At 40.8% G+C, this 26389-nt stretch overlaps 1 protein-coding gene across 3 annotated transcripts in view; it reads right to left on the bottom strand.

The window, feature by feature from the left end:
- plekha5 (pleckstrin homology domain containing, family A member 5) overlaps positions 1–26389 on the bottom strand; it is a 248798-nt gene that overhangs the window by 39696 nt on the left and 182713 nt on the right. For all 3 annotated transcript variants that reach the window (XM_078243205.1, XM_078243203.1, XM_078243204.1), the window contains 4 exons: positions 25642–25757; positions 22297–23391; positions 12382–12668; positions 9054–9292 (listed from right to left, as the gene is read on the bottom strand). In XM_078243205.1, coding sequence (XP_078099331.1) covers positions 9054–9292; positions 12382–12668; positions 22297–23391; positions 25642–25757 — 1737 coding nt within the window. The remainder of the gene's footprint in view (positions 1–9053; positions 9293–12381; positions 12669–22296; positions 23392–25641; positions 25758–26389) is intronic.

Here is a 26389-nt window from a genome sequence, read left to right on the forward strand (position 1 = left end):
ATGTTGAGGTACTTTACTTGAGTCTTTTCTCTTCATGCCACTTTCTACTTCTACTCCGCTACATTTCAGAGAGAAATATTGTACTTTTTACTCCACTACATTCATCTGTTACAGCTTTAGTTACTAGTTACTTTAGTTACTCCACTACATTCATCTGTTACAGCTTTAGTTACTAGTTACTTTAGTTACTCCACTACATTCATCTGTTCCAGCTTTAGTTACTAGTTACTTTACACATTCAGATTACTGCACACTAAACACATGTAGTTTATAAAAGCTGATGTTTGATTCTAAAGTAAACTAACCAACAATATAACGGCTACAAGTCCAGCTGAGATGATCAGACCATTAAACACACAACTGGTTGGATCATTTACACTTTCTACAATGTTTTAATACTTTAACTACATTCTCCTGATGATACTTACAAACTTTTACTTAAAGCTACATTGAATAAGAATTTCTCCCATCTAGCGGTGAAATTATATATGACAACCAACTGAATATTACTTTCTAGCCCTTCCCATTCCGAGCGCGTTCTAACTTCTACGGTGGCCGAACCCGAAATTAGCTCTCTCCATCGTTTCCACGCAGCTGTTCTAGCCACTCCAATATTAACTTTGGTCTTGTTGCTTTGCCTGTCGCGTTGTCGTTTTAATTCTCTTTTTCGCTTCCCTGGCGAGTACTCTGCCCCTGGCATTTGTCACGGTGCCACCGACTGTAAGAGGGTGAAAGGCGGAGGTATGTCCCTCTTTGGCTAATGTATTTTAAAGATGGAGGCGCAACATGCCGACCATCATTCGACCATAGTTGGTGGAAGTAATTACACATGAATGAGTACATATTTGTGAATGAACAAAGGTTTTTTTGCTAAGAATCAACTCAAAAAATGACACAATGTAGGTTTAACTAACATTTTTAATGCAGGACTTTTCCTCGTAACAGAGTATGTTTTCAGTGTGGTATTAGTACTTTTACTGAAGTAAAGGACCTGAATCGTTCTTCCACCGCTGGTTAAGGTGATGTTAAATTAAGTTAAATTAATTTCAAATGACTTAAAGCAGGGGTTCCAAACTGTTTTGTCAGATGTACCCTCACAGCCCTGTGACATGAACTCAAACAGCCCTTCATAGACACCACCCATGATTTTAAGAATGTGTTCAGTGGACCCTGCGCTCGTCCCTGAGCCTGCTCTATGCTTCACCCCCGCACCATCTCGGCATGCTATGCCAAGGGCCTTACATGGTCAACTAAACATCCCCACATCCTCCGTTTTCATCCCTATATTAGTAACATTACTTATTATCCTCCCTACAGGTAGTCTCTCTCCCTCTTTTCTTTGTCATTACTGAGTAGCCCTCCTCGTTACAAACCAACCTCACCTTGCATGTCATGTCACAACACTAGCCAGACTCAACCTCCCAGAGCAATATAAACCACTGTACTGTACTCGTCTTATGTCTTACGTCTCTATGTTTTAACATAAAATTGTCCTGTGTTGTTTTGTAATGCTTTTCAGTAATAAAACAATGAGTTCACATTCAAATTAATTTTAAACTGGATATTATTAAACTATTGATGAATGTTGATAATAATAATAATAATAATAATAATAGTAATAATAATGATAATAATACAAAAATAATAATAATAATACATGTTACATACATATTGGTAACACTTTACTTGAAGGTTTCTACATGAGTGACACTTACTAAAAGAAGATTTGTCATAAACGTTTATGACTTGTTTATAATGTTTATGACACGTTCATGACAGTGTCATGTCACTCTTATGTAGATACCTTCAAGTAAAGTGTAACCTACATATTTTCACACAATTAAACTGTACTTTTGAATGTTTGAACTGAACTGCCAATTGCTTATTGTTATCATTTATCCATTTCTTTAAACTCATTATTTCAATAGTTGATCCATTATCTTAATGGTTTATCCATTACTTTTAGCTAACCATTTGTCTTTGCTTGTGTTCTCGCTTGCTAACTATTTTCTATGCACTCTTTGTCCAATTATCTAAAGCCTACCTACACTCTACATGACTGCTGACTATTTCCTACAGCATGCCATGCCAATGTCGATGCTTCCAATCATTAGATGAGGATTGTGGATTTGAAGGTTTTATATTAGAGCCTGACTGCTAAATCAATCCCAGGCCTGGGTCTGTACCATAGACTGTTAATATTAATGGACAACGCATCCGGTTTGGGGAAGTGCTGCAAATGTGGAAGTGCCTTAAACCTGCTTTCTATCTGGATTCCAGCAGGGGGAGACTCCTTAAACCTGCTTTCTATCTGAATTCCAGCAGGGGGAGTCTCCTTAAACCTGCTTTCTATCTGAATTCCAGCAGGGGGAGACTCCTTAAACCTGCTTTATATCTGAATTCCAGCAGGGGGAGACTCCTTAAACCTGCTTTCTATCTCGATTCCAGCAGGGGGAGACTCCTTAAACCTGCTTTCTATCTGAATTCCAGCAGGGGGAGACTCCTTAAACCTGCTTTCTATCTGAATTCCAGCAGGGGGCGACACATGCGGTTTCAAAAGGAGATCAGTTTCTGTAGAAGTCTATGAGAAAGTGATCCACTTCTCTCTTGATTTATTACCTCAGTAAACATTTTCATAATGAGTTTATGGTCTCAATCGCTAGTTTGAAGTCTTCTGCAACACAGAATGAGGTTCACTTTTTGAATTATGGTCTCGTTGATTTTAAAATCGGCGATAAAGCAGGGGGTGTTTTAGGGTGTGGCTATGATGTGATTGCCAGTGAAAGTGTGTAACGTAACGTAGAGTGTAAGGGCTCCTCCCTCTCTCCTCCCTCTCTTCTAAAATCGTCACATCCCAACCAGGATGGCTGCACCGTAACGGCAAACTCAACGACTCATAGCAGATCTCCACAGACCAATGGGTGACGTCACACATGCTCTGTCCATTAATATACAGTCCATGGTCTGTACATGTTGCAATTAGGCTCATTCATTCACAAATAAAAATGGAAGAAACCTAAGGAAGAGCAACAGAGGGGTGATCCCTCTTCCAGCACAGACAGACATGCAAAATATGTTGTGTATAAAGAAGGTTAGGGGTTAGTGTTTACCCCTAACCCTAACCCCTAGCCCTACCAACATAACACAATTACAAATGACAGTATCAACACTCAGGATGACAAACTACAGATCGATTGTAAACATATATGCAGAATAAATCTAGGAGGACTTTAAGCAGTCAGGTATCACCAAACAGATCTGAGTCACGTGACCTCCTCTGCACCATGGAGACCAAAGAGAATCTAATTTCCCAGGTTGCTGCACATTCTTTCAACACAACATCTGTGGCTGGCAATCTGGGTATCTTTGATACAGAGCTCAATTGTAATGCACAAATTTGGAACAACACTACAATGGCCTTTCACCACTCTTCTTTACACTTGTCTCAATGACTGTAATGCATTGTTCATCGGTGTTCATAAGAACCTGATTTAACATCGACAGTACAACTGGTTAGAAACACTGCAGCCAGGATCCTCATTAAAACTAAACTGGGTGCGCATATTCACACATTATATATACACATTATGTGAGTCAAACTCGAGTGCCATCCAACAACAATAATGTAGATTTGAGAAAAAGATAGTGATGGGCAGATGAAGCCTTAAGAAGCTTCCTTTCTATTTGTGCCGAAAAAGATTCAAGGCTAGTGTGCAGCTCCATATATCTCAATTATTCTCCTCTTCTTATCTGCCCATTTCCTCTATGTGCCGATCACAGGGTTAGGGCAAGTTAGCAAGTTAAGCTGTAAAACTGTCAAACTGAATGACGTTTTCTGAAGCAGCAGTGATGTCATCAGCCACGTGCTATTCCTCATTTGACACAATATAATGAGTGAAACACGCTTTGATATCATTTGCCCATCTCTAGAAAATGCTTAATGAAAAAAAAATGAATGGCATGCATAACGATGACTGTCAGTAATGAAAAATGTACATCATTTGTAGTGAATTAGCTAATGAAAACTGAGGCATTGTAATGTCCTGTAACAGAATGCATTCACTAACCGAAAGAAACATCAAAAAAGGGACGTTATTAAAATGAGAAGGTAACAAAAGGAGCTTCACTCTGCTTCTGTATCTATTTGCCAACATCTGCTTGCACTCTTAGCAAACACAGAACAATGACTGGACTCAATTAATGTCAATGTAATTAAATTCTGCTGCTACAGTGGGCGAAAAAGGAATTTATTGCATCGAGGCAGAACATTATTAAAGGAACATGCCGACTTATTGGGACTTTGTCTTATTCCCCGTATCCCCCAGTTAGTTAAGTCCATACATACCCTTCTCATCTCTGTGTGTTGTAACTCTGTCTGATGCACCCACCGCTAGCCTAGCTTAGCGCAGATCCTGGAGGTAACCGGCTCCATCTAGCCTAGCTTAGCACAGATCCTGGAGGTAACCGGCTCCATCTAGCCTAGCTTAGCACAGATCCTGGAGGTAACCAGCTCCATCTAGCCTAGCTTAGCACAGATCCTGGAGGTAACCGGCTCCATCTAGCCTACTGCTCCCAATAAGTGACAAAACAACACCAACATGTTCCTATTTACATGTTGTGATTTGTAGAGTCACAGCGTGTACAAATAACAAGGTCACATGACACACAGCCATCTTCTAACTGTATATAAACTGGGAACTATATTCTCAGAAGGTGAAGCACTGCTACTTCTGTTACTTGGGCGGAGAAGCCCCGAGGTGAGGAGCAGAGAGTAACAACTGTGCTTTTCAGGTGTTGCACTAACACTCCGCCCAAGTAACAGAAGTAGCAGAGCTTCACCTTCGTGAGCTGTCTGCTGTGTCTCAGTCAAAGAGTAAAATCTTTATCTGAGTTGTCACTTTGGCTCGCAGCGTGATAGGGATTGGACCCGGGCTTTAGACTTGTGACAGCAGGATTGGACTCATCCACTGAAGTCAGTATCATCCACTGCTTGCAAACTCAACTCTGTAACGCGTTCTGGCACAGCTGATTAACGTGTAAGTTAATCTAATTGGCAGTTTCATACATCAGTGTTTCCCCTTCTTTTAAAATAACACCCTGTTCACTCTCAGCAGCGCAGTGTCGTGAGTCCATGAACACGGCAACTGTCTGTGGTGAGTTCACATGTCTATAATAAAAGCAGGACAGTCGCATACTATCTGGTAAAGTCAGCTGAACAGGTGAAGATCATGTGTGCCGGTAGTGTACCGGTTACATCGTTAGTAATCAACACGGTAACATGCTGCAGATCTGGTGTTTTTAGCTGAGCTAGACAGAATATCCAGTTAAAATGGATCGGTGATGCTGTTCTGCCCTCATTGTTCTCCGTGAAGTTAACTGGAGGTGAATGTCGCCCCATTGTGTTTTTTTTGTGGACTGGCTGCGTCAGACTCCATTTAAAAATAGCCTTTGCAATGCGGTAATTTAGGAGGCAATTGTGCCTTGTGTGCTCTGATTAATTTGGCATGCAGTTAACACACCAGTCATAATTTAGTGTTTAATAAAAACTCAACTCCTGGCTGTTTTGGAAGAAGGAAATAACGAGAGTAACAGGTGAACTAGAAGTGAGTTGACTTGATTAGTTGATGGGGGATAGAATGCCAAGCACATTAGTGAGTGTTTCTACAGTATAGGAGAGCTGTATTTTGTCAAAATGTTTTTCCTCTGAATAAATAAATGATAGAAGAGGAGACAATGTCATTTGCAGCTATTTTCTATTTGGATTTAGGCTCTGTGATGTCACACTTCATCTCGGGGAGTATATTTGTTTTCCCTTCAAACACTGAGTCAGACTTCATTATGAGGATTAGAGATGCTGCATGTTTAAGAATTTTTATTTCTACATTACCAGACTGTCAATCTTTGCGAGGTTTCACACCGATTGCAAAGCATTTCAGTTGAAAGGCAATTGGTTTGTTTCACCAAACTGAATGAAATGCTTTCCTACAACATATCACACCTATATTTGCGGTGTTAAATCACCATAATTTAAAAGGGATCAATTCCTGTTGCCCCTTTTTCACATTTAAAGCAATCCATTGGAAAATCACATGGAGGCTTTCATTGTAAAGCAGCTGCAGGGAATACATTGTAAATGTCACTGTGAAACTAAATATTAGTAAGCTTTTGGAAAAGAGTGTCAAAATTAAAGATGGTCAGTCTAAAATATGCACAACAGTAAATATTTATTGTGGTGTGCACCAAGTAGGGCTGGGCAATATGGAGAAAAACAAATATCACGATATTTTTGACCAAATACCTCAATATCGATACTGCAACGATATTGTAGATTTTTGATAAATAATCGTCAGTAATGTGGATATAACGACTAAGTGGGTAAAGGCAAATAATGGAACTTACAACAGTCTGGTAAGTTCAGAAAAAGACATCACTTTACTGTAATGCAGCCTTTAAAACCAGGAAAAGACAACACTTATGCCATATTACAATATTATGATATCCAAAATCTAAGACGATATCTAGTCTCATATCACGATATCGATATAATATCGACAGTGTTGGGGAGTAACGGAATACCTGTACCGGCATTACGTATTCAGAATACAAATTATGAGTAACTGTATTCCGTTACAGTTACAATTTAAATAGTTGGTATTTAGAATACAGTTACAGTTCGCTACAGTTAGTTGAAATCAATGGATTACATGACGATACTTCTCTGTTTCACGGGTTTATTCACTCTCGCAACTCAATGCATTTCCCAGAAGCCCCAATATGAAAACAAAAAAATTAGCTATTTGCATGATCACTGATAGAGGTAAAGATGGAGCCGGAACCGGCACAACAGAGCCAGGGCAGGAATGGTTTCTATCTTGGAAATTCCAACAGCATTTCACATTAAAGAAAGAGAAGAGAGAACGAAATATAAATGTGCACTGCAGTGCAACTTCTGCTTGCCAGCAATCAACCTCCTTTCAGCGTCCAAATTATTCCACCTCCAACCTGAAGAAGCATCTTAAAATTGTTTTTAGCCAAGGGTAGTCGTCTGCTGTAGTTTTACTGGTCACCTTGCTATTTTATAGCTGACGTGTGACTTTACATTCTCCTACGTGCTGATTTACTAGCCCCAGAGCCGTTGAAAGACTAGCCCCGTTTGACATGTTAGCTAACGTTAGCTAAAATTAGCTCATGGTAGCTTAGACTGCGGTTAGATTTTTGTAGTATGCAGTTCGGGACTACAAATACAAAAATCTATCTGCTTGTTTAGGTACACATTCAGCCAGTTGGAACAGAAGAATACACCAGAATAGGCCTGTTTAGTAAGCTGGATGTGATGGCCGCATTCCTACTTATAAAATGCAATTCAATATGGAAGTAATCCAAGTATTCAGAATACGTTACTCAGATTGAGTAACGTAACGGAATACGTTACAAATTACTTTTGGGCATGTATTCTGTACTCTGTAATGGAATACGTTTTGAAAGTATTCTTCCCAACACTGAATATCGATATATTGCCCAGCTCTAGCACCAAGGTTCACTCATAGGCCCCATTCGACTCTGTCTGTACATGCTGCCATGAGGTTCTATTATCTGCAAACATGGCATCTGTTTCTATTGCTATGCAGATGACACACAACTGTATACCTCCCTTCATCTGATGATCAGAGCCCTGTCTTCAATCTCATAAATTGCATTTCATAAATAAGTGATTCAGTGGCCGACATGTTATCCAGTTCAATAAGATCAAAACTGATTGTACGGTGGCCCTGACAGCTCAACACAATAAAAATAAAATAAAGCAAATAAATAAAACATATTGACCAATTTGATAAAATGTATGCAGCATTTAAAGAAATTGCTGTAAATAGAGAAAACCCAACCAAATACAATATCTCATTGCAAGTAGCAGACACACCATTATAAATAGCTTCCATGGGACACTAAAAAGTGATGTACACAGCTGGGACACGCTTGGTGTTGCCATGGTTTTTTGGCTTATGAAGTTACTGAAGTCGGCTATCCATCAGTGGCATTGGAACATGAGTTAAATGTAGCTATGTTTTTTAACATGCCGTGATTCACATATTATTGCAGATATCTATGATTAACCTAGCGTTGGCTTTTGCTTATTATTAGCCATTTTAAATGATCTGACGAAATACACACAAATAATTTTTAAACAGGCTAATGTTATGTTAGCTGGCTATAGTTACTTTCATAATTGTCACCAAGTAATGTTCAAAAATTAATATGAATTGCAAAATATAAATAGTTCTCAATTCATTCCGACCCTTTCTGCAATGACAAAATGGCAGCAATTCTTAATTAAGTTATGAACAAACTAAAGTGATAGGTTTTATTTTTTAGTCAAGTCAGCAAAACATAGATAGTTTACCTTGTCGTCTCCTGTTACAGGTTATGAAAGTAAATATTAACGTTATAGTCAGCTAAGATAACATAAGCCTGTTTCAATGAATTGTGTGTATTGTTTAGTCAGATTTTTTGGAATTGGCAGGCTAATATTAAGCAAAAGGCTAACGCTAGGTTAATTTCAGCAGTGTGCATCAGTTTGTTTCTGTATTTGGTTGCGTTTTCTTTATTCGTAGTGTATATTTTAATAATTAAAGTCTGCAACATCTTCCCTTTATATTTGAAAATGTGCATTTCACGTTTAACTTTAAAAAGGAACACTCATCTTTTCGTAATTTTATTTTCCGTGGAAAAACATTATCTAGGAAACTAAATTGTCTATCACCGACAGTATAATTGTTTAATTTACTGTTGATTTGGTATTTTTTTAAAGCCTCTTTTTTAAATAATTTCTACTTAGTTTTTAATGTTCCTACTTTGTCTTGTCTTTAATATATCAAATAAATAATAAAAGAGAATAAGAAAATGACAGCAAAAAACAGGAGAAATACAAGGCTATTTTTCATCTTTGGTGAAGCACATTGTATTTGTAATGTCTGTAATTTTTGCATGAAATGTGCAATATAAATTAAGTTTTATCATTAATCATTTGTGTCTAACTCCAGTGCCATGCCCTGTACCTTGGCAAGCTGCGTCCTGTGCCGGTGGTCCAGCGTCCGGTCCCCCCTGGAGACAGGTGAGGACACCTCGGATTGGGAGCTGCTGGGGTTGGGAGGGACCTGCTGGCGCGGGGGGGAGAAGGTGCTGTAGAGGGCCAGAGAGCCGTGAGACGGTGAGGTGGGAATGGAGTGCGCCACAGCGTGTTCACAGATGTTACCCATGGTCTTTGTGCTGGGCAGGGTGCCATAATGACCCACAGCTGGAAGCACAACACCAGGAGAGGAAATAGAAAGTCAAAGTGGAGTAAGAACAGGGGAGGTTCTAGAGCAGAGATCTTCAACAGGGGATCCTCAGAGTTACTGCAGGGGGGCCTCCAAATTATTGTTAATTCTTTGAATTTCTTTTTCAAAAATTTAAATATGAGTCCAACATATTATTAGCAAATATAAATCAGCCTATTTCTGAAGAAAAAAAACAACTGATGATAGGCTTACTGGCCTATAGGTAAGGTAGTCACTAAGGTAGCCATCCACAGATACAGTTCATCGTAAGGATTCAATGTGCTACACATATGTTTAACATTAAAATATGATTTGTAAAATCATGCCAACAATTATTATTTTAATAGCTTAGTATTCTATGCACAAAAAAGGTATGTACTAAGGCTTTAGACCGCCCTACATGTTATTGTAATATGCAACTTATTTGATACAATATGTGTAGTAGGGGGTCTCTGCTCTGTCTCTCTTTGAGTTAAGGAGTCCTTGGCTTACAAAAATGTTGAAGCACAAGTGTTACATACCAGCAACCCTCCAAAGATTCGGTTCTACAAAAGACTAACGATACATACATACACATATATCAAGAAAAACAAGAAAATTCATTAAGTGTTAATCTATATTTTATTTATCACTGCATGTGAAAAGTATCCCCTCTTTGGTGGTAAAGGTGGGGTTAAAAATGTATTAAAAATATTTGCAACAGTTAGGACTATACTGAACAAAAGCTATATTACAGACATATGAAAAGGATTGCACAAAAGACGCTGCAACCCCATATTAGGAAAATGTATCCCTTTGTTTACAGACTCCGAGATAACACAACATCTGCGTCTGTGGAACTAACATTCAAGATGGAGAATAGAGAGATGCTATTTGGTGCTACATATGCACTTGTGGGAAGCAGTTTTCTGTGATATTTTAATTTCAATTGGTTATTAAAAGTACACATTTGAGTACCAACTACAGAAATGTGAAACTACTTGCCCTGATAACATCAAGCATATTACAAACATAGTCATATTATTGTCAAGCCACTGACTGGGACTAAATGAGAGAGATTGTTCACAGACGTAGTCTTACACGGGCAAGAAAATCAACCTGTCCTGAAGAGAACTTGAAGAAGTTGAAGTTGCCTACTCAACTGGGGGTAGACCTGACAGCAACTGCACTAACTAATTTCATATTTGTGTGTCCAATTGTTGTCTGTAGTTATACATAAACTAAGTTAAAGTAAAACTCTATGACGTGAACCAGTTACTGTACATTAAATTAGGTTATAGTAGTAAAAAAAATTAACTGTCCCAATCTCAAATGGTTGCTAACAGGATAGCAAGGACCCATTAGTGTAATAGTGCTAATTGGCAAACGTAGCTTTCTGAGCCAACAACAGGCGAGTATGGACATTTTCCACTTGAAAAATCCTCAAAGAAATAATTTGCACATCCAATAATTGTTCTGTGCAGGTGCGCTGGAAAATATCACAGACTTGGAGAAACAGGAAGTCCTGCAATCTGCTCTCGCTACAGCATTACCATTTATTAAACTCTGGACCTAAGTCAAGAATATTTCCAACCATGAACACAAAAATGGTCTTTAATACATTATGCTCCTCCCATATTGTTTTACCAGCTGTGGGACAACTGCATAGTGATGGGAGTGTCTCTCATTGAACTTACGTGTCACTTTTCAAAATTTTCCAGTAATTTCCATTCCAGTAATAAATATCCTAATTCAATTACAGTACGATACTACTGAAATCAATATGGAATTGATATATGTAGTATTGTAATTGACTAAGATATTTATAACTGGAAGGTTGTGAAAATTCAACCCGTTCTCATTCCCAACTCGTCAAATACGAATGTTTGGTCAGTGTCTCTCAGTGTCAGATACGCCGCAAAAATCCCCCTTTAGCGTCTGTATGGGACGCAGCCGGCAGAGCAGCAGCTCAGCGGCGCTGTAAGATGACGTAGTATTAAAGGTGCTCTAAGCGATGTTGGGTGACGTCACTTCTTGTTGACGTTCAAAGTATTGTCAAACAAAATGGAGGCTAGCTCGCCCCTCCCTCCTCCTCATCCAGTCCCCTCCCCCTCCCTTCCGTGCACTAACCCCCCACCCCCCACCCCCCAAATCCTTCTTGTCGGTTATTGGCTGGAAGACTCTTTGTTATGTTTGGTGATGCAGGTTGGCCAGTTTGTTTTTGTTGCCGTTTGTGGAGCTTGGGCTGTCTACAGAGACCACGTTTTTTTACGATAGCTGCGTAGGGAGGCAGGTTGGGAGGGATGGATGGGTCAAACAACACAGGACTTTCACCCAGGAGACCGGGGTTCATGTCCTGTTCTTGTCCCGATAAAGGAGACCTTTTGCGTCAATAACAACGCCATGAGCACATGCCCAAGCGTCCGTATTTTACGTGATGGGAGTGAGTGAATGTGTTGGATATTTTGCACAAGAGACACGTGAGTTCAGTAAAAGACACTCCCATCGATAGGTGATTGTCCATTGTCCCACATCCCTGGGGACACAGAATGGGAGGATCAAAATGTATTTAACCCTCCTGTTGTCCTTGGGTCAAATTTGACCCATTTTCAAAAAGTTTCTAGATCCGAAATTTTGGTTCCTTTCAACCAAATGGATGGTTCGCTAGAACGCTCTTCACAAATAAAATAAATGATCAGTTCACTACTTTCATTTAATTTAATAAATATCTATCTACTTACTACTTTATAGCATTTGAGCACTTTATAGAAATTGATAAAAGAATGTTAAAAAAGTGACAAAAATGTCAAAAGGCGCAAAAAAAAAAAAGAGAATCGACAAAAACCTCGTAAAAAGTGACTAAAACGTTGAAAAGAAATGACAAAAACGTCGAGAATAGCGACAAAATGTCGAAAAAGACGATCAAAATGTTGGGAAAAAAAGTTGCCATTTTAAATTTTGACCCAGAAAAACAAATAGTTGTGCCGGAGTTCCTGTTTTTCCAACACTTGAATACTCCAAACTTCCCTTGTCATTGTTCCTACTATAGGACAGGAAATATTATTGTATGTGTCGGTGGTGTCAGTACCTGTTGGCTGAGCCAGACTGTGCCTGGAGAAGGCCTGTCTCTGCTGCCACTCATACAGCTGCCACATGGTGTCGTCCCTCATCGACCGCCTCTTCTCCGCTGTGGTGATGGTGCTGGTGGAGGCGGGACCGAGGGCCCGGTCATACACAGAGCCCGCCACGCTGCAGATGCTGTCGGGCCTCATCATGCTGTTGCGGGGCAGCGTGCGGTAGCCCTCTGGGTAGCGGGGCACAATCTGAGCACGGTGGCTGGGCATGTTCCTGGGTAGGGTCTGGTAGGACGTAACGCTGAGAGAGGAAACAGACAAACTGATGAGTGTTACTCGCTAATCACTACAGAGGCATTTTTCTTTGCCCATCCCCATTACAGGGAGGTCAGAGGTTAGTGTGTCGGTTTGGATCCGTATCTGGATCTTGTGGTCACTCTTCGAGAAGAAACAAAAAAGCAATTTATGCAGTTTTAAATGGCTTTTTAAAAAAAAATTGGTGAAAAATACAAATCACACAACATAAAGATCCCCTGTCCTCTAACAAATTGGGGGAGGGATACTCAGAGGTTAGCCCTCTGCTTGATTTCAAGTTACGCACAGTTTGGAGAGGCCATCCAAATAGATCGCTACAAGGGGAAGTAGTAAAATCACTCAACCAAACAAACAAAACAGTAAAAATAAAGGTGTTGCAAGGTGTTATGGGTAGCCCTTGTTGTTATAGGCAGTGTTAAATAATCTGTTTGAATTGCAATCAGTCACTTCACAGAGCAGAGGTTTGTTAGGACACCAGAATTCACTGGTAATAAAAGAAGGGATGTTCGAGGGCAAAGGAAACAAATCACAAAAACATAAAGCAACCAATAATTAGAAATTCCGTGGTAAGAGTAATAGAATTCAGACCCCATTCCTGTAAGACAGGTCAGAATAAAGTACTGCTGCAAATTAGCAAAGGACAGAAGAAAGTTTTCTTCTTTTGTTACAGAGGAAGAATCAACTGAAACTAATACAAGTGCAAATAACTGAATAAATGTCATTGACTCATGAGCCTTGCAGTGGCCAGACCTCGCTCTCTCTCTCTCTTGCAGCAGGAGACAAGCTCAGTTGTGTTTTATACTCAGAAAGAAGACATTAACTTCCTTTGCACCAATCAAGATAACAGCCAAAAGGGTTGATATAAAAGGCACTCAGTTACATGTACTGTAGCACCCACTCATACATTTGAATGTGGTTACTTACAGTTATACTTACCTAATACAGTGAAAAAGAACAAGGACCGAAGGCATTCACACATTCTCACTTCCACTGCGTCAAAAAGCATTGCTTGGTCAAGTCGCAAAAATGTAGAATTGCTTGTTCGGGACTCTTCTCTCACTTTTTGACTCTCAATGGTGTTTTAAGCCCCCAACGTCTCCTTCCAGGCAGCGCTTTCCAGCCTTCAAGACACCTAACCCTAACCATTGCCTAATCGACTTCAAGGCAGTGCTGCGACCGTTCACTTCAAGGCACCTAACCATAACCTTAACCCTAACCTAACCATTGCCTAATCCTAGTGCCTTCCAGGCAGCGCTGCCTGGAAGGAGACGTTGGGGGCTTAAAACACCAATAAACCTTTTTGACGCTCTGGGTTGGGACATACATTTAACTGACATGCGGCAGAAGAATGGGACAGTTAGGTTTAGGAAAAGATTGTGGGTGGGGTTACAAAATATACGTTTCCGAGGGGTGTGAACCTCGGTCTCCTTAATGAAAGTCCTGTGTTGTTTGACCCATCCACCACCCCAACCAACCTCCTTATGCGGATTTCCGATCTTTCATACTACTCTCTACCGTTGTCTCTCTTCATACGTCATCTTACAGCACCGCGGTCAAGCCTGCCTGGTGCGTTCCATACAGACGCTAAAGGGAGATTTTTGCGTCGCTATCTGACGCTGAGAGACACTGACCAAGCGTCAATATGTGACGAGTTGGGAATGAAAACGGATCTGACACATTCAACGTAAACACCTGCACTCGCTGTTTCCAGCAGCCAGTGAATCAATGCCTTTAATCAGTGTGTACTGAATAGGAACCAGCTTAATTATCTGTACGTGTGTGTCTTGACATTTATGGTGTGCTTGACTGGGTTTAATTATCAAACTACTTTTGTTACCAGAACTCTGCTTCACTTTCACTTTGGCTTTGACCTGGGAACATGGAGTTATGAGGAGCTCGTTATCATTGCAGCCATTAGCAGCTAATCATAAAATGGGTGCCTTGAATCTCTAGGACAGTGGCTTTGATCGTATGAGTGCATGGGGACAGACATTATGGTGGTTGTCACTCTGGCTGCCTATCACCATTTGTCACCTGGATGGAGAGAGCATCACAGTCTTCGTTCTTCTCATTTAACCTTTGCAGGAAGACAAGGCGGTACCCTGATTTGAGCCCATTTTGCTTCACTTTCTGCATTCAGCCGGGCATTGTGTTCATGTAAGCCATGTCAGAAAGAGTTATCTTCAACTTTTCCAGCTGAATATTAAGAGTTATTTCAGTAAGTCAACCTACAAAAGCAGGTCCTTAGTGTATTGATTCCTAGTAGTGGGAAATAATTTGTTATGCATCTTCTTTTATGTCTTATATGATGAAAGTTGTTACTCCAGAAATCAAGCTGAAATGTACTGTTTGTGGCCGAAGACTAAGACTAGTGAGAAAGGATGACAGTTGGACATGTGTGTGAGACGGAGCCCCAAATACTATCTGTTCACCTCTGACCTCTGCCTACAGTAAGATAGCTGAGATGGAGCACAATGTGGCTGTGTTAGTAGTCTTGCATTGCCAGACCTTCTGAGGTGGGTCCACACAGCATTCGGGGATGGAAGAAGAACGTTTGATGGAAGAATGTTCTGGTTTATTGGCATCTCTTTAAACCAATCACAATCGGCTTGGGCGGTGCTAAGCGCCGGACAGAGCCACGGTGCCTCTGCAAAATAGCCTCGGGAAGAAAGTTGTTTTGGTGGAACATTTAAAAGTTGTTTTAGTTGTGCAACAGAAAACTCAGATTGGACAGATAGTCTAGCTAGCTGTCTGGATTTACCCTGCAGAGATCTGAGGAGCAGTTAACCATAGTCCTCACAAATCCACCAGAGGTTAGAACGCCAACACAGAGACAGAGGAAGGGGACGCACTCTCTCTCCCAGTATACTGAGTAAACTGTCCTTAAAAAAAGATCATGAGTCTCTCTCATCAGTCGTCTGATCATGCCTCAAATTCATCACAATTTTCCCCTTATTTCAATACTGTTAACTGTACTGTTATTCTTTCATCCATCTTTCACCCACTGTTTTGCACCTCCTTACCCAGTTATCCTTGTCACGCCCAATTGCATATTTGCACAGATGCACATCTACATTGCTATCATATTCTGTTCTTGCTCTTTTGCACCTTTCATCTGCCCTGATATGCTCAATTGTTTTTCTTTTCTTCCCACCTTTGTATCACGCAATTTTAGTACACTCTACTGATCTACATCACTATCTAGACCACAATTCTGCACTAACTGTATATCGACTCTTTACTACATTTCAGCATTTCAATTCATATTTGCATTGACTCTTTCAACATGTATACAGTCTGTCTATTCATGCGTATTGTGTTATTCCTGATCTACATTAGCACCTAGACCAACTAACTCTTCACTACATTCATCATTTTATGTAGACTGTCTTTTCATACTTATTGTGTTATCACTGACCTACATCACTAACTAGAACACAACTTGCACTAACTGTATATTGACTCTTCACTACATCTCAGCAGTGTTAGACTGTCTATTCATGTATATTGTGTTATTACCTTATCACTTTCGCCTATCCTCCGACTTACTTACACCTCCCTTTGCGCCAGCTTTGTAATGCCTACCTAATCTGCACTTTATGTAGCCTATTGTATTCTGTTTTCTTTTATTTGTGAAACTGTGTGTTGTCTTGCATGCCTACGCTTTTCTTGGCCAGGTCGTCGTTGCAAATGAGAACCTGTTCTCAAAGGCCTACCTGGTTAAATAAAGGTTAAATAAAAAAAATTTAAAATAAAAATACCTATGGGAGAAGTAAAAGTGAACACAGATGTTGACTGATTCATTCGCTCCATAGACACCAAAGTAAATTTTAAAGTCATTTTTTAACAAGCCACGTTTCTTGAACATTCTGACACTAAAATGACATTGTTCAGGTGGATGAATCAATAGAACATTAACTTTGTGACTTGTTGCTGTCTCAGCAACAAACTCTCGTGAGATCTGGCAACTCGTATAAGCTAACGTCAACTAACGATGACAACGCCCTAACAAAACAAATTTTCGTAATGTTTAATATGGCTTTTAGCTGTGTAAATATATAAGGCAGGAAGGAAGTGTGTACTGTTTCATAACATTGGCGCAGCGTGTAATGCGTCAGTTAGATAGACTCGCATGCATGAAACAGATCGGGTGTCCGGTACACACATCATGGATGCCTTAAAAAGTTACGTAAGACGGCAAACAAGTTTTGGAAGTGCAAAAAAGACCTGACCTACAAATAGACAAATTGCTAATTTGTATCTATTATATTATGACAAAAGTTCACTGTACATTTTTTATATTTAGAGCAATATCATTTGTCAGTTTTTTATGATTCACGATATCTCAGTCTCAAGACACAGCTGATATGAACTTCTATCTTCTATCTGATCATATAAAACACATGATCATATTGTTTATATAAATGACATGAGCATTATCTATACATAACTCAATCGTAATTCAACTGAACTGGTAAAGCACTGTCAGAACAGTCCAAAGAGTTTCAATGTCCTTGGCTGTGATGCTACAATAAATTGATTCAGGAGGTTTCATCCTGATGACACATACCCAGTCTTTGGAGTGCCCTCCATCATGTGTGAATGCATGTAGTGTATGCATTAGGCTACGTTCAGACTGCAGGCCTAAATGCTTAATTCAAATTTTTTTGACTGACTGTTCACATTATGTTTTTTAAATGTGGCCCGAATCAGACTCAAGTATGAACTGGACACGACCTGAAAGTAACGGAAAAGATCAGATGCCACGGGACTTGGGCTGTTTACACTGTCATGAAAAAATCAGACATGAAAAAATAAATAATTGGATTTGGGTCACTTTGGCCTGCAGTCTGAACGTAGCCTTAGTGAGTTAGGGGTGCTCATGGGGTGTTGCTTTGGGACGGAATCATCACAGTATACCCACTACAATAAACTAGGCTACACCACTGGGGTGGCTGTGGCTCAGGTGGTAAGAGCAGTTGCCTACCAATCGGAAGGTTGGGGGTTTGATCCCTAGTCTTGCAGTGCCATGCCGAAGTGTCCTTGGGCAAGACACTGAAGCCCGAGTTTTTCCCGTGTGAATGTTTATCTGACGAGCAGATGACACCTTGTACAGCAGCCTCAGCCACAGTGTCTGAATTTGTGTGAATAATGAATGGTTCCTTACTATGTTAAAGTGCTTTGAGTAGTCATTAAGGGCTACAAAAGCACTATATTAATACAGGTCATTTTTCCTACTGGGCTCACTCATAGTATGACTAATTTGTATGACTAATATTACTAATATGGCTGTTAGTAGTAGAAGCAGGCCTCAATGTTAAAGCTATAGTGCGTAGTTTCTGTCTCCCCCATGAGGAATTCTAAGTAATGACAACAAAACTGCCGGCACTTCCACATGATACAAGCCTTCCGTGAAAGCACCCCCACTCCACGCAGTTTCTAGTAGCCGAGGAGGACACGGAGGATTAAAAAAAACATGATGGATGATGAAGTCGCAGGATGCCACAATCTTCTGAACATAGTCATACTGAGAAATCCAGAGAGAGTTGTGTGGAGCTGATAGTCTTAATTAGCTTTGTAGCAACTCATCTGGCAATGGCTTGAATGTAACGGACGTTCATTAATATCAAAAAGTTACACACTAAAGCTTTAAGAACAATAGCAATCGGTCCCACAACGAAGTGACTCTATTTCCTTCCTTTGCACCAAGTGTGGATAAGGATGACAAATGTGGCTAGGCAGCACTCAGCTTGCTCTGCTTTCATTACAGTCTCATTTCCATGACTTATTCATGGCAGCAGAAGGAGAAGGGACCATCGGCGCTCTGTAAGTCTGTTCCGCTGCGTTCCTCGGTACAGCCGGCTAAACACTAGCTAAATGCCAGCACTCCCAAATGAGATACACATCTCCTTTGAGCTCCATCTGGTTCGCGAGCACAGAGCAAGGACAGAGGAAGATACACGGGGAACGAGGGAAGAAGACGGAATGGGAGAGTTTAAAAAAAAGGTTTTAAATCTTGTGCAGGAGCAGACCTGTCGGGGTGAGAGGTCGCCCCTTAGATTGCAGTGAAGATAGAAAGTATAATGCGTATGAAGGGTTGAAATATGTGCTGTGAAAGTGCAGTGTGCTGAAAACACATTCTTTTGTTTGAGTTAAAAAGAAAACATCAAATACCTACCAGGGCTGGGACGATATGCTTTAGTCCCGATTCAATTCTTTCTTGATACATGGGTGCTGATTGGATTTGTATTGTGATTTTCATTTATTGTGATTCCAGAAGTATTGCGATTGGATATTATTGAGTATTGCGATTTTCTTTTCCTTCATTAACCAAAACAAAAGTTGAATAAAACACTTCTAAAGACAATATATCATGATTGTTTTCTAAGAAGAATGTAGATCACGTGTCAGTCTGACATTTATGTTTTGTAGTAGAAGAACATAACATGGATTTTCTGCATGTTCTGCTTTTGCTCTGTTTTGCTGGAAACATATGATGTAGTCGCCGTCAGTGGTACCGTAGAAACAGGAAATATTTAGCAAAAATCATGTCCGCATATAAAAGTTGGACAGGACTCTGTGTGTGTGTGTGTGTGTGTGTGTGCGCGCCTGATTTAGTGAGACACAAGACAGAAGTGCTAAAAATAAAAAAACTACAGCTTTCACTGCTGTTGATGCACGGGGCAGCCATGTTGGATTTATAGCTATGGGTACTGCGGCGTTATTATGGATCCCATGCAACCAGAGTGATAGAGAAAGACAGAGTGGCGACACTCCCATTGGACTCCGTTGTCCGCTTTTTGCCGCCTACTTCCGGGTTATGCAGTCTCGCATAGTTCCAAACAATCCATTCACGGCGTCGGACATCATTCATTTTCATTGCTGGCCGTCGAGTAACTTCTGAGGTAAGTTGATTAAATAGCTACCTCTTTTGAATTGTCAACCGTCTATATTTTATCAGAGGCCCTTTATGATGCATATACTGATCTTTATTTGTATGTGTGAACAGCGTAATTATATATATTTTTATCTTGGTAGCCGACCGATTGCCTGCTAGTTTGTTAGCTAGTTAGCTCGTTTGTTAGCTTGACTTCGCCAGCTGTGATGGTATCGCTACACCAACAATTATGAAGTTCCGTAGTGAATCTCTGACAACTTTTATTTAGTGAGTTATTGATGTTGGATTACTAGGATCATTAAGGTTGATTAAGGGCGGGTTTTATTTAGGTTTTATCTGCTGAACCTGACAGTGTTAGCTAGTCAGCTGAGTACTGTGTGTCTAGAAAGGTTGTGTTTGTTTAATTATACCATTATAGGGCTGTTGGATTACATGTATGAATACAAATGATTCCACACAAAAAATATCAGTAAGTGACATATGACAATAACATAAGTTTAAATATGAAAAAGTATTAAGGCAAATTTCACAGTTTTTTTTTTTTACTGTTGATTTATTTAACGTTTTCCACTGTTTTTTAAGTTCAATAGTTGCAACATCTTTCCAGAAGTCAACGAGTAATCGTGTTAAATTATTGTGATTTCAATATTGACCGAAATAATTATGATCATATACCTACACATACCATACACATACCTAGCTGGTGCTGGCGACGGCTGCTGGCTGCTGAAATAAGAGGCGACTGGAGGCTGCGGGCGGTGTGCCGGGGTTGGAGAGGCCAAATACATCCATGGCAACCAGTAAGGTGTTTGGCAGTGGACTAGATGTTATGACCTTAGGTGAGGAAGTCTGCTGTGTTGAAATTGCCTTCTTAGTCCGACTCTTGCTGCCAAGGTACCCCTTATCACGGTTGTTTACCTTCCTCTCAGCCCTGATGCACTTTGATTGAATCCTTAACCTCAGCCTGATATATGTGGAGGATTGTTTTTGTTAATTAATCACTTATACTATTCCCCCCTGTTCCTTCACTTTGTTCTTGTTGTGTCATTCATTGTTTAATAAAAAAATACATTTCATTTATTCATCCAAGTGTAGTTGTTATTCTTTAATATGTGTGATACTTTGTGTATGGCTTAGTCTTAAAATGATCATGGTTGTGTGGTCAACTCCTGCCTCATCAGAAGAAGTGGGCTGGACACTAAACGCTGAATGGACTGTTGCTACTCTGCTTTCTCAATCGCTCTCTGACCACGGGTAAGTGAATCGGAATTACAAGCAAAATCAAGGAAAATACAATAGTCCAGATGTGCAAAAAAGAACATCTTGAATCATCTTTGATTTAAAAAAAAAAAAAAAAGATGTAGTAAGGTTAAGGTTAACCCTTGTGTTGTCCTTTGGGTCCCCGGGACTTAGTTTATTTTTGACGTTTTTGCATTGACCTGGCGTTGAGCTTGTGATGTCAATTAACGTGAACTGGCACGGGGGGTCCCAGACATGTCAGAACAAACATTTGGACAGGCTGATACAAAATATAAATAAACTAAACAAGCCCCCGTGACACAAAGAACAATATAAGACAGTAGCCTAGTGCTACCCATGCTAACACGGACGTGAAGCTTTCCCTCCAAAAGTTAAAAACATATCTATACATAGCTTTCAGTCGTCACCCTACCACTCCAAATGTAAAACTGACATTTACAAATATGCAATAACAATCAAACAAGTACATGGGTATGTGTTTTTATTCATATTTATCATTCAATATCGCAATTGCTGCTGTCAGTCCCATAGTAGAACATGACAGCGCTGCGTGTGTTTGGAACTATACAGGCTTACATGAACCATGTGACCACCCTGCTAGCGAGATCAACGAGTGTCAGGTCTATGGTTCTGAATGGTGGGGTAACATTTAAAGAACCTAATTCCTGAGAAGTGAAGGTGGACAAAATGACCTCATTATGCACCTCATTTTGACATTGCAAAAGCCCAAATGGTTCCAAAAATAACAGAACAATTACGAAAACACACAGGCATAGGGCTGGGTACCAAATTCAATACTTTTTAGGCACCGACCGAATTGCCTCTGAAGTATCGAGCATCGAAAAATGCCTCGTCATTCAATAACCAATTTCAATACCAAAGGAGTAAATCTCATCAGCGTCAGTGAGCCAATCAGCATGCAGCATGCTTCTACCAAGATCTAATAATGTCTGTGATTGGCTGTCTCGTTACACGTCGTAGAGAACTCTGTTACACAGAGACAGGGCTCACGTAGTAGGAGCTGGAAAATACATGAAAAGATTTGTGCCGTAATGTGTGTAATGTACTAATTTATTTGGTTACACTTTACTTGAAGGTATCTACATATGAGTGACATGACACTGTCATGAACGTGTCATAAACATTATAAACAAGTCATAAACGTTTATGACGTAACGCTTCTTTTAGTAAGTGTCATTCGGTTTTTGTCATGAGAAGTTATGGTTAGGGTTCATGTGTCATGACTGTGTCATATGTTTATGACAGTGTCATGTCACTCTTATATAGATACCTTCAAGTAAAGTGTTAACATTTATTTTTGTTAAAATATATTTGATGAAATTAGTATGGTATGGTTCAGGAACGAGTATCAAAGTCACCGTATTGGTATCATACATTTTTTAACAATACCGAGCCCTACACAAGCACATGTGGGCACACACTGTGTCAGTCTCACCTTCTGGTGTCATCGTCCTGTCCTCTTGTCCTGTGTGTGCGGACCCAGTGTTCCAGCTGCTGCATGGAGTTGGTCCGGGACAGGCCCTTCTCCGGCTCCTGGACTGGAGCAGGGGACTTTCCTGGACCCATGGCCAGGCTGCTGTCCACCTCTGCCGGGCTGCAGTCCCCAGTCTGCTCAGCGGGTGCCGCTGTGGACCCCGAGCCATTGACCTGCGCAGGATGCTGGACAATGAGACTGGCCTGGCCCTGGCGAGATGCAGACACTGCGGCTGCGATAGCGGCGGCCTGAGCCGGCTGCAGCTTGATGCTGCTGATTTTAGTCAGAGACCTCTCTGCACTCGGGTCTCTCTGGAAGCCATATCTATCCCCGCCACGGATCGTAGCATACTTCCCTGCATCTCTGAGAGTAGCGTATTTATCCCCTTCCCGGAGCGTGCTGTATTTCCTCACTTCCTTCAGAGTGCCGTATCTGTCCAAAACCTGTATGGTACCATATTTATTCTCCATCTCCCTCATGACCCCGTACCTCTCCGTCTCCTTTAATGAAAGCTGTCTCTTCACCTGCTTCTGGGGAACGTATTTTGGTCCATCTTTCTGGAGTGTGTGCCTGTCTCCTATTTTTTGCAGTGCGTATTTCTCTCCATCCTTCGCGAGCAGGTACTTCTCTCCATCTTTAGACGGAGCGTATTTCTCCTCTGTCGGCGTCACAGTGCACTTTTCGTCCTTGTTCTGGACAGCATGCTTCTCCAGATCCCTGTGGAGTGCGCACACCTCTCCGTCTTTCTGCAGCGAAGACTTCTCCCCGTCTTTTCGCAGCATGTACCCCTCTCCGTCCTTCTGAAGCATGTAGCTCACGCCGTCTTTCTTCAGCGAGTACTTCTCCCCGTCTCGCTGTAAGGTGTAGTACTCCCGCTGGCAGTTGTGTTTCGCCAGGTCTTTCTGCCGTTTGTCGTCGACTCGAGACAGGGAGTGTTGTCGCACGGGCTCGCGGTTGCGTTCGTTGTTCTGGATCTCGGGCCGGGTTAGGGCTCTGTGGTTCAGGAAATTGTTCAACTCCTGAGATGTCCGCTGATCCACTTTCAACTTGTCCAGTCTGGCAAGAAAGAAAGACAAGAATGTGACAAATAGTCAAGTTTTCTCAGAGATGTCAAAGATAACTCAAGTGTCAGAAGCCCTGTGTGTGTCTGACAGCCCCTCTAACTCTGTCACCCTCCTGCTCTGATCTCTGCCAGAAACCTGGGACAGTGCAAGATTGGACAGAGTCAGTTCCCACTGGGTATTGGGTTAACCACAGAGAAGCATTACTGTCGTATTTAATAGGGAGGACAGACCACTGGGGAGTTAAAAATACTGGGCTGTGTCTTATTTCTTTATGGAAATTATTGTTGATTGATAGATCTTTGAGTTTATCCAAAAATTGAGTTGTCAAACAAGGAAGGAATCTCAAGCACCTTTATTTATTGATTTATTTATTTGCATTTCTTTTTTTCTTCTTTCTATTTTTTATTTTCTTAATAATTGGTGGTTAGACCTGATCTGTCATGTATTTGTTCACTTGTTTGTGGAATGTATGATTTTTCTGTGTGAATATATTCCCTCAGTGTGATACAGTACTCACTGTATAATATACTGTATATGGGACATTTTGTGTTGGGTGCAGAAATAGTAGTATAGTAGGCCTACTTTTTTTTAAACTTTCAACATTTTTTTGGATTATCTAAACATCTATATTTGGAGGTAAAACTGTTTCTTTTCTATCGATGGGCACTTATGAAGACATAACCGCTGTGATTCATTCACTGTGACTGTGATTAAGGTGAAGGCTTCGTTAGACATGTGTTATTGAAAAAGAACAGATCACTGATCTTTCTTCAACTTCCTTAATGTTGTCTTCACTCTCAGCAATCAGCAGCAAACTGGCTAGAGCCAGTGTTGTTTATGGATGCTATGGCACTGCGCTAAGCTAAATGCTGAAGAGGGAAAGCTGCAGATTTCCAACCCTTCTGAAGTGAGTCATCCAGTGGAGATTTACCGGTGGATAAACACAGACCTCTGGGTACTGGAGACATTCATCAGCATGTACGGCAGAACAGAACATCGGCAAACTTTCTCCAAGTTACCAGCTAACGCTAGCGGTAGCTAGCTAGCTAGGTTCATTTTTTCTAAACAAATCTAGTCTTGCAAATTGTGACCATGCAAGATCCCCAGTCATTGCAAAATTCTATAGTCTTCGACTAATGCCTACCATACACTAGAAGAATTTAAACAGACTTTAAAAAGTCTGACATTCTAACGTTAAAGACTCTCATAGTATGTGAAGACGCGCTTCAGAAAGGTCGAAATTCTGCAACTTTCCCTCTTTAGCGTTTAGCTTAGTGCGACGCAATAGCAACCATCAACAACACTGGCTCTAGCCGGTTTGCTGCTTCCTGTTTGGTGCTGGAGGGAGAGCACCGATTGGTTGTTGACAATGTTCAGGTAATTTAACTTCACTACCAAGACTTCAAGTTTGGGGTCCCCTGCTGGAGCTGCTACCCCCGCGACCCGACCCCGGATAAGCGGATGAAGATGGATGGATGGATACCAAGACTTCAAACTTAGGATAATATCAAACATGTTTGATTTTGTCTGAACGTCCAGACGGGAGAAAGACTGACTGGGACTGAGTTTAATGACCTCACACCAAACGATGGAGACGACGGGAGCGCCCCGACTCTAGCAAGACTCTCAGGGTTTCGTTCGGATATTGGAAATTAGCCTGTGACAGTGGAAAATGATCGTTCTGTTGCTTAACCTTCTGAGGTCTAAGGGCATTTATACATTTCTTTTTAAATTCACATATTAAGGATATTTGCATCTAACCGGATACGCATGTGTTTCATATGAAGATGTTCAGAACACTGAGGCCCAAATGTGTTCCAGAGCAATCTGTAAAGAGATAAAGGCTGAAAAGTTGATGTTTGCTTTTTGAAATTTCTCAAATCTCTTGTGAAAACAACTCTAAACTCAGTTGTTTTGATGCTTGAAATGAGTTTAAGTGAGTGCGTCCTCACAGGGTTAATTAAACTAATTAACTATGATATGTTAAGTTCCTCCATGAAACACAATATCACCCATGACAACAAGCTCTGTTAGTCTGTTAGTTGAGGAGTTGTTCCTGTCTTCATGAAAGGAAACTTAACTAGGCACTTTTGGAGGCATTTAGGATGACCCTAGATATATGATAAAACACTTCATGAATATTATAACACTCTAATCTGGAGAATAAGGGACTGTGTGTGTTTAACTTTATTTCACAACCATCCCGTCTGTCTGTAGGCACGTCCCTGTGACGAGTACCGACCTTCTCACTGGTTCAGAGTGGACGAGGGCAGCATCTGTCATGACTTTCATCCAGGACTCCATCTCTTTGGATGTGTCAGTGCAGAAATAATAGGTCCGCATGTTGGGGTGAGTGGCCTGGCAGTGTAGAGAGAGAGAGAGGGGGGGGGGGAGAGATTGCCAGTGAGAGATTGATAAATAGGAGGAGGAGGAGAAACAGATCGACCGAGAGAGGAGGAGATAAACAACAGTGTGATGGGGACCTTGAGATACCAGCAGGGAGTCTTTACATCATCCCTGCTGGCAGAAGAGTGTGAGTGTGTGTGTGTGTGTGTGTGTGTGTTCCCTGCCTGTCTCTCCATGGGTTTCAGCTCAAGTGTGAAAACACACTAGTGTGAAAGTCTTTGAGACTCCTGTCTGTATCTTGGCATACTGTAGGTAAAACTGTATGAATAAGAATGACACTTACCCGACCAGCAACGTTCTGTGTGTGCAGTATGTGTTTGATTAAGCTGTGCATGTTATAAGCGACTCTCTGAAAACTAAAATCTTAGCCGGGGAGGGGCTGAGCAGGGAAACTAACTTGCCAGACGCGCTTCTGTTAATGGCTCACACATCCAATAATCCTTTTGTAGATTTATTTGCAGGAGAAACAAACAAGGCATCCAAGACATTTCATAAGTGTATTACTGGCATACAGAGGTGTCCAAAGGTCATGTGATGTACTCTCGTTCACATAAACCACACAGGTGAACAGATATCCCTTTTGC

Source organism: Sander vitreus, chromosome 23 (assembly GCF_031162955.1).
Source record: "Sander vitreus isolate 19-12246 chromosome 23, sanVit1, whole genome shotgun sequence".
NCBI lineage: Eukaryota > Metazoa > Chordata > Actinopteri > Perciformes > Percidae > Sander > Sander vitreus.